At 37.7% G+C, this 17183-nt stretch overlaps 1 protein-coding gene across 2 annotated transcripts in view; it reads left to right on the top strand.

Annotated features, from left to right (window-relative positions):
- The window catches only part of LOC142331231 (uncharacterized), a 447558-nt gene that overhangs the window by 420742 nt on the left and 9633 nt on the right, over positions 1–17183 (top strand). For both annotated transcript variants that reach the window (XM_075376980.1, XM_075376981.1), the window contains exons 4-5: positions 14357–14458; positions 14560–14715. In XM_075376980.1, the coding sequence (XP_075233095.1) occupies positions 14357–14458; positions 14560–14715 (258 nt within the window). The remainder of the gene's footprint in view (positions 1–14356; positions 14459–14559; positions 14716–17183) is intronic.

Genomic DNA, 17183 nt, shown 5'->3' with positions numbered 1-17183 from the left:
ATTACAGTCAAATTCCTGTTACTCGAAAACCTATAACTCGAAAATTTCTACAACTCGAAATTTATTCTAATTCCAGCCGTATTGTATTACGTTATACGGAAATATAATTCCTTTAACTCTAACAAAAATCCTATAAGTCGAAGTAAAAAATTTGAAAAAATATAGAAAAAAGACTTAAGTTTGACGTTAGATTTATAATACCGATCTTATTTCCAGTTCAAAAATGTGCAACAAGCACGATTAACTTCCTGTACTTAGATATACGTACTAACCAGTAGAATGTACTGTATACTGTATTTGAGTTCGACGCGTGGTGCCGGCGAGTCTCTGTCTCTTGTGGAATTGTAGTATTTCGGTTTGTTATTTTTAGGTTTGCAGTTTATGTGGAAGTTTTTTTAGGAATTTTTGTTTTTGGTTTTAGTGTTTGTTTTTGTAGTTATTAGGATTTATATTTTTGTAGTTTTGTTTTCGTAGGTAGTTTTAGGTTAGTCGAGCGTGGTTGCTCGAGTCGAGTAGACGTGTGAATCCAGCTCCGCTATTCTGTGTTTTTTGGATCGGTTTTTCTGGGTTTTTTATTGCGATTCGTAGTTAGGTTTTTTGGTATCGGTATTACGGACCGGTGTATAAAATTTCATGAGTTTTGGTTTGCGGATTGACGAGATATTTCAATTTTTTGTGAGTAGTGTTTCTCCATAAGAAATACATTGTATTGCGTAGTTGAAGTTGAAAATAAATACAAGTCAAAATACAGGTGAAGTCTTGTCTGCTACGTCACCGGCTGCGAAGTAAACAAGGATTCTGAAATTTTCATACTTGTAAGTAGATATACGAAACTTTTCTAAGCGTTTAGCGTTTATATAGGAATACTAGGGCGATGTTTAGAGCCCTATATCTCATCACAGGTTGCAGTAAATCCAAAATCCTTTTGGATCTACGCGTTTTGGGTCTTCCTCTTTCTTTTGACCCCCTACAAGTTTTTCCCAAATTTGGGTGCCGCTGCCCCTAGATTTGTGCACCCCCTCATATGGGGTATCAAATTAATTGATTTTGGGTGTAGAGCCCAAATATAATATAGAAAAGCCAAATTTATTAAATAACGGCAGACAAAATGGAACAGACCGTTGCGGGCAGCCAGAGTGGTTCTGGTGGGTGGAGCTGAAACATTCAGGGTCACGTCCCTCAGACATGCTTATGGTGACACTCGGAACGCCACTGTAATTACAAATTATAGAACGGCAACCAGACTGGTGGCAAACAGACTCAAAATTGGATGGGTCCATTGTCGCACATATATTCGAAATGACAATGACAAATGTCACAAATGCTGGTCAATGGGACAAAAAAAGGACTGCAAAGGACCAGATAGATCCGCCCTCTGCTATCAATGTGGTTGGAAGGGACACCTCATCAGAGACTGCAGAGAGGCCATGAGGTGCCTTGACTGTAATAGTAGGAACCACTACACCGGAGTCGCGAAGTGCAGAATTGAAGGAGATGCCTAGGTTTTTACTATCCAAAGCAAACAGGAACTTTCTCTCCCAAGATTTAGTGGGGGAGATTGCAGCAGAGATAGATGCCGATTTTATAGTAACTACTGACCCTTATCAAAATATTGCTGCCCGACATGATTGGATGGCAGATACTGCTGGCGATGTGGCTGTCAAGAATTTTAGCATAAGATATGGGTGGCAGCTGCATCACCGTGATGAGGACATACTGTCAGTTATATTGCCGGAAATTGTTTTAATTTCTGGCTATGTTAGTCCTAATATCAGGCTTGAAGACTATGAGTCATATATTGAAAATTTAGAGAGAACAATCATGCGAGCGCCCAAGAGAGTTGTTCTACTGGGCGAGTTCAATTGTAAATCAATGCCTGAGGGCAGCAACTTGACCAATAGGAAAGGGAAATTATTTACAGACATGATGCTTACATCTGGATTAGTCTGCCTTAATGACGGAACATACACTTATGAAGTCAGAGGCCACCGCTCAGTCTTGGACTTAACTTTGGTAGACAATAGGTGGAGCCTTAATATCTTTCAATGGAGTGTAATAGAGGCTGATACAGGTAGTGATTTCAATGAGTACCTCCATCGTGTTGGAAGAAGGCCAGGTCCGGAATGTATGTACTGTGAGAGAATTCACAATGCAGAACACACATTTTTCTGCTGTGAGAGGTGGGCAATTAAAAGGAGGAACGGTGGCATAATAGGTATGAGCCCAGCAGAGGTCCTAGAGCACATGTTGAGGAGCGAAATAAACTGGAAGAAGGTTACGGAATTTATAGTAGCAGTATTAACAGAGAAGGATATAGATGAAAGGCGAATAGGTTACTAGTGTAGAATAGGGTAGGGTGGACAGCCTCAGTGGTGAGAGACGGCACGCTGAGATGTGTCGTTCTCAATGATCCACTGAGGACTCCAAGGGTTTAGATAGGTTCTGATGAAGAAGAAGAGTAAGAAAAGACCCGGTGCCACGTTACGGCTATTCGAGGTATGTTGTGGTTACCAAATGGGCAAACAGAAAATCACTCAAAAGAGCTGACACCGGCGAGCCAACCTGCCATGCCGGACGTTCAGCCGGTAGGCGGGGAGGCTCGTTAGAGTTTACCAGACACTCCCTTGGGTGGCGCAATACCAACCAGTCGGACCGGCCCAGGGGAGTAGAGTGGAAAAAAAAAAAAAAAAAAAAAGGGGTAGTGATCATCGCGCTACTTTGTTGATCATGGATGATTCCCCGATACCTGGTCCGACTTCTTCTAAACCACCCCGACTAAATGGAAGACAGGTGGACATGGTGGTCGAAAGGGCAGCAGCAAAACTAGCTGATGGCAGAGAGGTTATTCCAACAGTCCTGCAGGATATTATTGTGGCAGAGATGGCCAGAATACCTCAGTCGAACAGCGGAAGACATTCTGTTTATTGATGGACCACAGAAATAGCTGATCAACGATGTAAGCTACAATTCTGGCGACGTAAAAAAATACAGATTGCGTAACACAGGTGGTCCAGTCTATGAACTTGCATCTAATGAGTTTGCTGAAGCCAGGCATACGCTTAATTATTTATTTAAGCGTATCAAAAGGTATCGTTGGAGGGAGCTTTGCTCTGAGTTAGACTCTGGCCCGTGGGGGCGGGCGTACCAGGTGGTGATGAAGAGACTGGGACGTCGGTGTTGTCCGTCCTCACGACAGAGTATGCCGTATCGCAGCTGGGGGACCTGTTTCTTGTCGAGGTCTCTGATAATGTTGAACTAGTTGAGTGTGATAGGACCAGGTTCACACAAGACGAAGTCACTGAGGCTATAAATCGCCTGAAAGACAAAAAAAGTCCTGGGCCTGACGGTATCTTTGCTGCCATCCTCAAGGGGCTAATGAAAAGAGTCCTTTGGGAAATGACCGATGTGGCCAAATTTGGGGTCTTAAACAAGTCATTTCCCAGTTGTTGGAAAGCCTCGCGAACGGTGTTTTTACCTAAAAAGTCTACTGATGCAATGACAGATGCATACCAGCCACTCAGCCTAATTAACAACATGGGAAAAGTGGCTGAGAGGCTTGTTATGAACAGAATAATGCAAGAATTGGAAAGCAACGAGGGTTTACATGACAACCAATTCGGATTTAGAAGGGGCAAATCAGCATTACATGCCATCAATAAAATAGTCACTTGGGCGCTCGAGATTCGCAGAGGGACATGGCGGACCAGACAAATCCCATTGTTCATTACCTTGGACATCAGAAACGCTTTTGGGTCGGTGAGGTAGGACGCTATTGTGGCCGCTTTAAATAGAAAAAGAGTCAGCGCGTATCTCCGGAGGCAGGTGGCCGAATATCTGTTTGTCAGTAGTCGGTGGACAGTAGTCCACCGACTACTGTCGACACACTTGAAGGAAGTATCAGACATCAGATTTTTGGTGGTGTCCCACAGGGATCCGTCCTGGGCCCCTTGTTGTGGATTATTGTGTTGGACGACATCCTGAGAATACAGTTGCCTGACGGTGCTAAAATGGTGGCATACGCTGATGACTTCTTATTAGCGCAATTATTCTTCTTATTTTACGCAATTCTTATTAGCGCCAAAACTGAGGCTGAACTGGAATCAAGCGGAAATATTATGCTTGAGGCAATACATAGATGGCTAACAAATCAGGGTCTGACATTATCCACAGATAAATGTGAGTATACAATGTTGGCGTGTAGAAGAAGTACCCGAGACCTGGATCTAAAGATAGGAGTTTACACCGTACGTAGGGTAATGCAGACTAAATACCTTGGGGTCATTATTGATAGAGCACTAAGCTTTAGTCCCCACCTGGCCAACATATGTAAGGAGTCTATAAAGTTGCTGAAATCACTGCTTGGACTCATGTCTGGACGGGACGCACCACGATCCTCCAAGCGCAGGGTTATCGTTTCGGCGCTGACCTCCACCTTGCTTTATGCCGCTCCGATCTGGTATAGAGCCATGACCACTTTGAGGAATGTTTGGCATCTTCAGAGCATACACAGACGTGTACTGATCGGAGTCATATCCTAGTCATGTCCTACGCGAGAAGGATGACGAGGGAAGAAGGAGGGGCTTCTAGTACACATTGAGTAACCATAATCGCACGTGCATTTTGGCAGAGTGGAAAGAGTTTTCCCGGTGGTGTAGTCTGGTGCACACAATTTATTGAATATTGGGATAATTAAAAATTAAGACCGAGACCCGGCCTCGTGGTTGGTGGTTGGGGACGACATAGTCGGGCCGACCTCCCTTCTGGGGGTTTTGAGGCAGGCAATGAAAAGACCGAGACCCGGTTCCTGGGGTGGGGTCTAGGGACAGCATAGCTGGACTCGGTTTCCTGCTCTAGGGATTTGAGGCAGGTAACATTTAAATTAAAATAAAGATCCGACCGAGGGGGCTGACCTGCCGTGCCGGACATTGAGTCGGTGGGGGGGGAGGTGGGTGGAGAGGTGGGTGGGTGGTGAGGAAATGTCCTTTTACTCAAAGGACATTTCCTCGGGCTGTGTATACTTAATCGGATAACCGGCCCGAGGGAGAAGGGGGAAAAAGGTAGTTTTAGGTTACTTGAGCTGTTCGCCGGTGGGTGATTTATGTGTTAAGGTCTCTCCCGGGGAGTATTCTTTTGGAATTTTTTTAGTTTTCTTTTGTTTTGCGTTAAATATTTGTAATCGTTGGCTTTCTTGGTATTCGGCTTAGAATTTTTTTGTTGTTCGGCTTTAGATACAGTTATTCACATTAACAACAGCAGCCATATTGGTATTTTCTGATTGGCTGTTGGTTGTTTGTAACCTGTTTTTTTGGTTACCATGCAGTCGTGAGGTGTAGCGCCGTTTTGAGAGGGGCAGTTTGAAGGAGCACACGACACTGTCGGCTGTCGGCGGGATGGCGACTGCGCTGCCGAGGACATGGATCCCATGCAGCCGTGAGGTATAGCGTCATTTCGACGATGGTTGAAGAAAGTAAATGTCATGCGGGACTCTGCGATGGAGCTGAGTGGGAGTAGGAGGTCTGTTCGCCTCTCCTTTGGTCTCCTTTGAGAGACCAAAGGTCACAAAACAGTAGTTGTGACACCTCTAAGGAGTTTGCTGGCGCGTTCTAGATTGTATTTCGGGCAGGCAACAGAGGTAGTAGTACTGTGCATTATGTTGTAGAAGTAGATAAGGATTTTCCTCAAGCTTTTCTTGATCAGGGTGGTCGGTTGTTTGTAGATTTTTATTCTTTTAAGGCTAAAGATTATTTGAGAGCGAGTAGATGTTTCCGGTGTAACGGTTTAGTCATGCGGCTAAGGTGTGTAAAGGAAAGGAACATTGTTTTTATTGTGGTGGTAAGGGTCATCAAATGAAGGATTGCCCGACCAAGCAGAAAGGGGGTCTCCAGTCTGTATTAACTGTTTTCAAGTTAAAAAATCGGCGTTACACGATTGTAAATCGGATGAATGTCCCGTGTACGTACGTGTGCGGGATATGGTGCGTAGCAAAGTTGATTTTTAGATTTACAACAACGTGGTCACAGGCTGGGAGCCTCTGTAATTTTTTCTTGTTTGAGTCGATTAGTTTTTTGTGATTGTTTAGCTTTCAATCGGTTTCTGTTCTGATTTGTTTTATTAATGTTTAATGGTGTTTGCGTTGTTTACTTATTGCACGCTCGTTGGCATTGCTTGTTTGGGTCGCTCCACCGTAGGGTGGGTTTCGCTGATCGGCTCAATCGGTAAGGTCTTGTTTAAGACTTGTGATAACAGTAGGATCTGTATAGGCGTCTTACAGCGATGGGAATGCCGCGTGTGGCATCCTGACTAAGGCGAGTTAGAATGTGACCTTTGTCATATTCTAACAAGTCTTGAGGCCAAGTTAAGTCATATTTCAAGTTAAGTTTTGAGGCCTTTGAAGATGACCTCCGGTAAAGCCCCTCAGGGCTACGTACGGAGGAGGTGGTGTGGCGTTTAGATCCGTCACATGGCGATTGTCTTCCCCTTCGGGGCCAGGATCTTACACCTCATCTGAACGAGGTGTAGAATGTTGGATTTAAGGCTAGAATCAAAGAACAAAAAATCCAGTGTTAGTTACGCGCATGATCGTAGATAGATTCCCTATTTTTCAGCTTGAGAGCGCCACTAGCTAAGTCGGTGACCTCTGAACACGAACCCTGCGTGTTTTGCGCTTTGCTAAATGCAAATCTGTAGTTATAATTTCACATCCGTTCCGTAGAAAGTTTAATTTTGATTTTATCAGTGAAAATAACATCCTTCGAAGGCATAATCTGTTTGAAACGACAGTGTAAACGAAATAGCACGAAAATCTCTTAGGAAGGACACAGATTACGCTGTTATTTCAAAATTAATTTTACTATTGTTAGTCAAATTTAAGATATATTAAATAATTTTAAAGCCGATATTTTACGTACGAGGAAAAGAACGAATTACTACAATGTTACAAGTTGAAAAAGACAGAGACTGTAAAACAGCTTTTTTTTAGCAAAATTAACTCTTTCAATAAAACCGTAACTGTCCTGCAAAATCAAACGTTTCTGTGTTATATTTAAATAGAGCTCGTATTTTCATGAAAACAGTAGTCATCTCTTAAAAATAAAAGAAAAAAATTGTAAATATGTAAAAATTGTATAATAGAAAATAAATATACAAAGCGTCTCGGCCTTTCATCCGCAGTAGATAGGTTCGATACCCGGTCGGGCATATACGGACAAGCTTCCTTGTAAGCTTCGAAGATGAATTATTTCATCGATCAGTCAAATGAAAAAAATTAGAGATATGAGAAACGAGCAAGTCCATTGAGATTTTGGTTTTTTTTATAAATATTTTTTGGGAAAGCGGTAGCGTTTCAGAATTCATTCAGAAGGTTCTACGTTCGAATCCCGATGGGTTTTAATGTTTTTCAAACGTTATTATAAAATTCATTTTTTATCATATCAAAAAAAATCGGGTAACTGAAAGTAATAAATGGAAAGTCAATTTATAAATCTTAAAAGTAATTTTTTTCAAATTTGTTTTTTATTTACAGGTTCATGTCGGTAGGTATGGTGGTGTACTGGGGATTTATGTGCGTTGTACCAACACTTGCGTACATTTTATACATGTTAAATACTGATAAAATTGATTTAAATGAAGTGATTACTCCTTTTCCGTCGCTTTTATTGATTACAATTTATAATAATGAAAATACAATAATATTGACTCTAAATTTAATTATGCAAATAATAATATATACTGTATCTTTAACATTGATCGCGATATGGTTATTATTAGAAACGTGTTCTTTAGTTTATATTTGTTCTGAATTGGAATATTTAAGCGATATCATTGAAAATATGGATAACGAAATCGATAAAACGAATGAAAATAATTTTAATAGCGATTTATCCGACAAGGAAATAGAATTAAAATTGAAACATTTTTTAATAAATATACATCGCCATCATCTCTTAATAATACAGTAAGTGTTAATTTTTTATCTTATTTTTACAGAATATTATATTCTTTAGGGGAAAGGTTCAATAACATCGATTAAAAAAGAAATCTTAGAATTAGTGCAGGTAAATTCTACGTTTTGTTGTCGGAAAGCTGTTAAAGAAAAGACCGGTTGCAGTGATGAATCAGGCAGGTGGCCTGATTAGTTACCCGACCAGTACGGTATCCGGCAAGGTCGGTCGGCCCTAGCTGCAGTCCAAGAGGTTGTTGAAGCAGTGTGGCGAGCAATAGACCGCAATCATTTTTCGCGCCGTGTAATCCTTTTCGTTACTTAGGACGTGAAAAATGCGTTCGACTCTGCACGGTGCAGCGATATGATTCGGGCCCGTGAGAATTCGTTCTACGTGCCTCCATACCTCCTCAGAAAGGTGAATGCATACCTGAGGAACCTCGATCTCATTTACGAGACCGCGGTAAGCCGGCGTGGACTGTGATCACGTGAGAGGAGGCACAGGAGTCGATTCTCAGCCCCGACCTTTGGAACGCCGTCTATTTTCGGCTTGCTGATGCTGGAAGTGCCTGAAGAATGGATGTCGGTCGGGTACGCTAACGACGTCGGGTTACTTGTCGCAGACTACGACGTGGGGCGCACCTAACTGAGGCTCACCCAAGCCATGGACAGAATCAGTCCTGGCTGGACGACCGTGAATCGTCTCTAGTCGTCATCCCAACCCCGTAGGGGAAGACACCCGCCTTGTGACGCTTCCGTTCGCCACACCTACCCCTCCCGTTCGTAGCCCTGATGTGATTTAACGGGAGTCGTCTTTCGCCCTATAACCTTTTACATCTCACAGTAATAAGCCAGGCCTCGTTGAGATGCCGCCGATGTAAACGCCTCGGTAGACATTTACGTCGGTGATTTTCAAACTCGGCTTTTGGCTTCGTTGTAGGCCTCGTCCGGACATCTTGAATGTCCTGTCTCTAGTCCTCAGGGAAACGGAGATCGTGGTTCTAACGAAGAAGAGTACCGACACCCTCCTTCCCCTGCGGGTCGGGGTCGAAGTTGTCGAGACCAAGCCGGCCGCAAAGTACCTCGGTATGATGATCGACCGGAAACTCAGCTATGTCGAGCAGCTTCGGAGAGCCGCCGACAAAACTGCGAAAGTCTCAGCCGAAGGCCAGCAGACGGCGACTGCTGATGTCCACGGTGCATTCCAAGATTCCAAAGAAACTAGAAGCGACACGCAAGAGTCGCTTCCGCGTATCGAACGGTTTCGTCATACCCGTTGATCTTTTGGCAAGAGAGCGCCAGGTAGTATACAGGAGGTGACGCTATATAATTTTATATTTATATAAATTATTATATAAATAAATATAAAATCAAATTATAAGATAAAAAATAGATTTTATAAAACCGCGTATTAATTATTTAAAATAAAGGAATGTTAAATTACAAATACATTAAGCGTAAAGAAATAACTACAAAATAATTCTCAACTCAGAAGACGTTATTGAAAATAATTTTGAACAGATATTTATGAACATTTTTAACGGATGTAGAAAATTTAGCTTTATTAATTAATTTAACTTAACAATTCGCCTATAGACCGTATTATTTTTAGTAAAAAAGAAAAGTTTAATTGGTTTTTGAAGAGTTTTATAGAAAAAAAGGTTTTGCGGTCTGGTTTGATATAAATAAAGATTTTATCGTTTCTTTTCTTACACGACTATTATTTTTTTTTAACAAATATTGTCCATTAATAAATGCAAACTCAAGGATAAGGTAACATATTTTATTTTGTAAATATAGATTTACACGATTCATACATACGATCGCCGGATAATTATTTGACAGCACGTTTTTATAAATTAAAAACTCATTCGGCTTGAATTAATAGCATTTTTTAAATTTTTTTACAATGATTTCTGAGTAAATGACATTGATGCATTATACTGTAGGTCAAGACAATCGAGAGATGCTGTCACCTTAGATCACTTATTTCAAAACTTTTTACACGACGAGTAAAATAATATTTTTACATAATTCTTTACTATGTATTTTAATGTTCCACCTAAATTTCTTTCGAATTAATAATATATTAAGGGTAAAACCCTCGAGTAATTTTTCTGGCTTCATCATGAATAAATTGATTAAATAGATTTGTGCAAGTCTATAGATTTTTAGAGCCAAAGATCATTCGTAGATTTCTATGTAAAATATGTTGTATCTACGGTAAAATAAATACGGGCGACTATAAGCTAATCTTTCAATTACAGTCTTTAATGAAAGATCTGACTAGAGAAAATCGTGAGGCGATTAGGCTCACGATTAGGGTGAAAATACTAAGCCTGAGTGGGATTCAGAGCAAGAATCTAATAAACGAAAGACGCAGATTCTACAACTTGGTCGTGAGCGTATTTTTAATTGGAAAATTTTATTTTTTATTTTTTTCAGGAAAGTTAAAGATGTATATAATTCATTGAAAATTTCCTTGTTGGTATATAATCAACTGATATGCTTCCATTTCAGTGTCGTGCTATTTTGCATGTTTCAGGTAATAATAGTAATTTAAAAAAACTTAATAGTAATATAAAAATTCAAGATATATAGAAATTCGTCATTTCTTTCCTATTGCACACCAGTCACCTTTGGGCTACGTTGTCTCTCTGACAACATAAGGTATGTGGTCTCTCGTAAAGTTGATGTGGGTTTCTTTCTGCCCGATACCGGCAATTCTCTTTATTGACGAAGCCATTCAGATGAAAACGGGCTTCGTCACTCATTAACGATAACAAATTTTCATTTTCTTCAAAAACGGTAGGCATTTGTCGACAAAATTGTAATCGCTGCGTGAAATCTTGCTCGTTTAACTGCCGCACGACGGCTATCTTGTAAGGATGGAAATGCAGGTCTTTATGCAGAACCGTACGATCTTACCGTACTTGTGCTCATTTGAAGCGCTGCTGAATGCCTCTGAATAGAGCGGCGTGGACTTCTGACAATGGCTTCCCTTAATCGTTCTCCGGAGTTCGATGTTCTCCGGAGTGCTAGCAGTTCGTCGGGGACCCGGTGTTTTTTTCTTCAATATTGAACCGCTTGTTCGAAGGTTGTTTACCCGTCGCAATATTGTGTTACGAGAAGGGACGCTTGCATTACGATGGATATTAAACCGACGGCGGAAATCTCGCTGAGCAGCAGTTACGGATTCGTCATTTCGCACAAAACTGTCATACGCGTACAGGCGTTGATTTAGCGTCCACGGCTCCATCTCAACGAATAAAATGCAAATGCTATGAACAAAGGAAACGTCAGACATCAGCCACGTGCCCCTCCCACCACGAACGTTCGAGTACAACCCACTTCAAAAACATCCGGTTCCCGTGAATGACCGTGTATTTATCATATGATCCTAACGGTTAAAAAGATACGCAATATTAATCGCATGTAATTTCACCTTTAACAAAATGTTTCCTCGTTATTTTGAAAATTCAAAGCGAGGAAATTATTTCTAATATCACCTTCGTTCTAAGGTATCATAACTACCGATACTGCCTCTAATTGGTGCATTAATTATCTTAGAAAAAGTTAACTTTGTGAATAAAAAAATTATTAAAACACGTTTCAATTTTGCGAACGAAATTTACGTTTTGTTTTGCTACTTTTAAATTACACAACATTCTTTCTAGAATAGAATTAATTTCTGAAACGAAGAAATTACAAACCGTTAATATATTTTTAGCCGATTAACTAATTATTTTCAATCGTCGAATCGTTTGATATTGTAACGAACTAAAAATAATAGATCAAACTGTTTTTTCATTAACTTTAAACATTGTAAAAAATTAGGTATATATACAAGAAAAATTCAGTAATAATCGTATAAATTAAGATGCACATTATTTTGCATGATACTCCCGAATCGCATCAAATTATTTTATACCGCAGAAGTTCTTATAAATGAGTAATTAGGGTTTAGAACTAGAGCTATTTAGAACTCATACGAATTGCATCGGGAATTATCGTCTTTCAAAACCGAGTAAAGAAGTAGAACACTCGCTAATGGATCATCAATTATTAGGATTTATGAAGTTGTTTGAGTACGAAATCGGGCCGGCAAGAGCTTTTCTATTTTCAATTAACCAATTTGAGAAAATTTGACGAATTTTTTATCGTAAAATTTATGTTATTAAGCGTATAAAAAATTTGTTTATCTCCAATTATTTCTCGACGATTTCATATTTGTTTTTTTAAAAAAATCTGTTTCTTCTTTCATAAGTTCTATCGTTTAATTACAATATTAGTAAAGGAATAAAATATTTAACGCTGTATGTTGTATTTGAGAAAATTAAGTAGGAAAAATACATAACAACTGTTATCTTGCCTTTCATACTTATCTGTACTTTTTCGATTCGGACGATGACTTTTTGAATAAATATAAATAAATAAATTTTTGAATTTTGATTTTCGATTTTTGATGTTTTCAATCGACGGCAAACTCACCGAAATCTTAACGATTGTTTTGGGAGTTTGGATTTACTAAGCTACAATAAGTCTTTAATAAATCTCTTAAGTCCAATTCTCGTATCAATGAGAAAAATAGTATCAGCCATCAGAGACTCAAAATTTATTTAAGTCGCGTATAATTAATTTATAACAACGTTACGTATATGAAGCGTTAAGTTTGAATATTAGAATAAAAATAACTTCGGATGTAATCAAAAACAAAGACTTGTATTTATTTCGATGAACCGGCGAATAAAATAATTTAAACCCGACCGAGGTACTAAAGCAAAGCGGCAAATTATTCGACGTTTTTGGTCCTCCGGGCCAGATGTTAATACCTCGGTTCGGTTTAAATTATTCTAAGTATTCTATTGATAATGCTTACTAATGTGCCCGTCTAATTTTAAATGTTTTATTACGACCATTACAAATATACCGATTGTAAGTGTCGTAAAGGTTTTCTTAGGACAATAATGGGTTTCCAGAAAGAAATTTCTTTGTATAGAATTTGCAACGATAGGCACATCTAGCGCGGTATATTGTAATGCGTTGACCTAATCCATTTCTATTATCAAAATATTTTTTTTACGATGCGAATTTGTATCCTTTTTTTAATTTCTTTCTTTTTTTTTATCGCGTTCACATTCTTTGTGTCTAACATAATTATTATTTTTTTTTTTATTTCCTCTTAGTATCTAAATCTGTATCTGAACTACTCGAGCTAATTCCGGTAGATTTACTTGTATCAGTTTCTAAATCAGAATCTGCATCGCTAGTACACCGACAAGACGATGATGAATCCGATTTTGTTATATTTTTACTTTGCGATAAAATAAATCTCACTAAAATTCTTTTTACCCTTTTTTATATCGCTGATATTGTTATTTTTACTCTGTGAAATATCAACGTTTTTATTTTTACCACTACTACACGACGGTTTTGGATTTTTCAGTTTAATTTACCGTTACTATCAACCCTTTTTACCGGATTAACATTTCAGAAAATATGTGTCGATACAGTTTCATATTAATAGTACTGTTATTCTCATTACTTTTTAAAGAATGGACTTTATTTTTATTTTTACTAAATAACAAAATTTCTTCGGATTGATTTCGCTAACAATCGTTTTCATCAAATTATTAACATTAACTTTCTTTTAAGCGAATCCTTAACTCCCTAGATACATCTTTATTTATATTATTAATTACGTTAAACTGTTCTGACTTATTCAATTCTTCGGTTAACTTTTTAGCATTAACAAAAGAATCGCCTAAGTTGAATGCTGTTATCTTTGCGCGGCAACGATACGACAAATTTGCCTTGATTATTTGGAAGTAGTGTTGGATTGAAAACGTTTTTCACATGTAGAGGTTTCATTAAGTGAAGAATTACTACTGACTTCTTCAATTTTCCAAAAATTCTCGAGTGTAGTCGAGAGATTTTCGTTAGTGTTACGAGCAAGAAAGGATGCGACAGTAATTTACAGTTAAATTCAGCTACCTAGTTTTACCGAAATAATTTTGTACATTCATATATTTCCGATATGAGATCACTACCGGAGACCAATCGCAATTTTAAATAGAAGTTGAGACGCATTATTTTAAAGGGTATTGAAAAAAATACAATTTTAATACAAAAAGTCACGTTATGACAAGCCTGGCTAAAATGACAGTCGCATAACATTTTTTTTTTTTTTAATATTAGCTGTTACATAGTTTCAAAAGTTGTCTACACTAAACCCCAAGTAATTTTACGCTAAATAATAAATTATTTTGTGATAGGAGCATTTAAGAAATTTCCCTTTCAAGGGTCAGAAAGGAATTTAACGGTTTAATAACTTTGTTATTATTTATTAATTTTAAAAAGTAACTTACGTAAGATTTATTTTTATATATTTATATTTTTAAATTTGTTATTTTTCAGAACAATGAAATTTCTGGGAAAGGAAAATATGTGATGGCGTATTTAGCGACAGTCGGCTGTTATGGAATGATTTGCGTTATGGGACAATATCTAGTAAACACGGTAAAATAATTCTAGATATCTTATTATTGAATGCGTGAGCGTGGTACATAGTACTTTTTTACGTGTAAAAATTATATATATATATTTTTTTTTGGTTCTAGAGTGAAAATCTATGGAATGCAATAGCTTCAAACCCGTGGCAAAATAAACCGACATGGTTTAAACACGGCATCAAAATGTTATTAATCGGTACGCAAAAACCATTGAAAATGGAGCCGGCCGGTTTATATGTATTGGATTTAAATTTTTTACTAAAGGTAACTTATACTTAAATATTAAAAAGTTAATTTCTAATTGTAGCAGAATTAGATTTATTCATTTGAAAGATATGAAATGAGGGTAAGTAAATGAGTATCAAAACATTGATTTTAAATATATATCGATAGAATTCGCGTAAATAAAATAATTTTACGACATGATCCCTTTTCAATACGCTTGTTCTATCGTTGTACAAGCTACTTTATGCCTAGAGAAAAAATAAAATTTGTCTGAACAATGAGCCACATAAATATTGTGTTCTTCAGTTCTTGTTCTGAGGTGGATTAAATAATCGGTAGTCTGATGGAAAATAGCTGACAACACAGTTGTAGGACTTTCTTGTCGCGGATTTATTCTTATGCACGGCTTATCCGAACAACGTAATTTAAAATATTTATCATTGTATTTAAATACAATATTTTCTGTTTATTTAATTCAATGATTCTAACTAAAACGCGCGCGCATACCGTATTTCATTCCGCGGCAGTACTAGAGGCCACTTTAAATATTATTCATTTATTTAATTCTACCGCTCACCTTCTTTCTTTTACCTGTTTAACCTCCGGTAACTACCGTTTAGATAATTCTTAGAGGATGAATGAGGATGATATGTATGAGTGTAAATGAAGTGTGGTCTTGTACATTCTCAGTTCGACCGTTCCTGAGATGTATGGTTAATTGAAACCCGACCGCCAAAGAACTAGTATTTCAAATCCGTGTAAAAATAACTGGCTTTACTAGGACTTGAACGCTGGAACTCTCGAATTCCAAATCAGCTGATTTGGGAAGACGCGTTAACCACTAGAAATATTTCCTACGTACGCCGTTGTTGCAGCTTTTATTTCTTCAATCGTGAGCGCTCTGCTGCGATACACTACTTGTTTCGCCGTTCCCCCGTAGAAACCGGCAAAGTCACAATAAACGTTTAAATCGTCGACAGTAATTTAGTCTCTCGGCACGATCTGTAGGTTTCAATTCCGGTACACGCATTACTTCTTAAGGGAAAAGTTTCGGTTCCTTTCTTACAGATTTACGGGCAGTAGCAAGTCCTATATTTTGCTGCCGTGTTAACTTACGCGATACCTTTGATGACATTCGGCCATAGCATACAAAATATCAACCGGCTTCTTTTCGTCTAGTTAAGGCGGTCTTTCGCTTCGATCAGCGTTTTTAACAGAGCCTGTTATCCGAATTTTTCGATAAGAGTTCGAACCGCGTTGCGGTCAGGAACAGGAGTATTTGAAAACTTTTCAGAAAACTTGTACTTCACCAAATCGGTATACATAATACTTTCACGAAAGATGTGTTTATCGGCAATGTATGTTTATAATAATAAACATACATTGCCGGAAAATATGTTAGGAACTACTACTAATTTTAATTTAATTAGCAAAATGAAGAAGGAAGTCAGTAAAATTACGATAGATAATTGTAATGCTAGGTCGCCTAAAATTACCAGAGATAAAAGAAATATTAGTAATACGAATAGAATTAATAAAGATAAGGAAAAAATCGGTATTAGGAATGGAAAGAATAAAAGAAAAATTAGGAAAAATATTAGTAATAATTTTAATTTGATTAATCAAATGAAAGAGTTAAATTTTTCAAAAATTAGGACCGATCGTACGAATAATGAAGAAAAAGAAGAAATAATTAATTTAATAAAAGAAAATGCATATATGTTTCGCGTAGATAGAAACGATTTAACGTTTACAGATCAAATTAAACATAAAATTAGGAGGACAGATGAAATAACTGTATACAGTTGCAATTATACTACCCAAAAAAATTTAGGAAAGAAATAGAAAGTCAGATTAACGACATGTTAAAACAAAAAAGTATTCAGCCTTCACATTCACCCTGGAATTCACAAATTTAGTTAATACCAAAGACACTCGTCGCTTCAGGCAAACAGAAACTTAGATTAGCAGTTGACTTTAGGGGTTTAAATAGTAAAACGATCGACGATAAATTTCCATTACCAAATGTAACAGATAATTTGGATAAATTAGACGATGCTATACGACGTTAGATTTAGTCTCAGGGTTCCATCGAGTAGAAATGGACCAAGACGCCGTAGAAAAAATTGCATTTTCCACTGAGATAGGACATAATGCCTTTTGGATTAAAAAATAGCCCACCGTTTCAAACTGTTATGAATAATGCATTAGGCAGTACAGAATGAAATTTGCCTAGTTTATTTTACCGGTTTCAAGGAGCGTATTTTAAGATTAAAAGAAGTACGATAGACTCGGGTTTGCAAATTTAAAAATACAGTTAGATAAAACCGAATTTTTAAGGAAAGAAATAGGATAGCTAGGGCATATTGTAACACCGGAATGAGTTAACCCGAACCCAAAAAGACAGAAGCGATAAAAAATATCCAACACCTAAAACAACGAAGGAAATAAACGGATTTTAAGGTTATTACTGAAAATTTATTAAAAACTTTGCAAATATAACTAAA

The sequence above is a fragment of the Lycorma delicatula genome, chromosome 10, assembly GCF_047948215.1.
Source record: "Lycorma delicatula isolate Av1 chromosome 10, ASM4794821v1, whole genome shotgun sequence".
NCBI lineage: Eukaryota > Metazoa > Arthropoda > Insecta > Hemiptera > Fulgoridae > Lycorma > Lycorma delicatula.
This window is presented reverse-complemented; position numbering and strand designations above follow the sequence as displayed.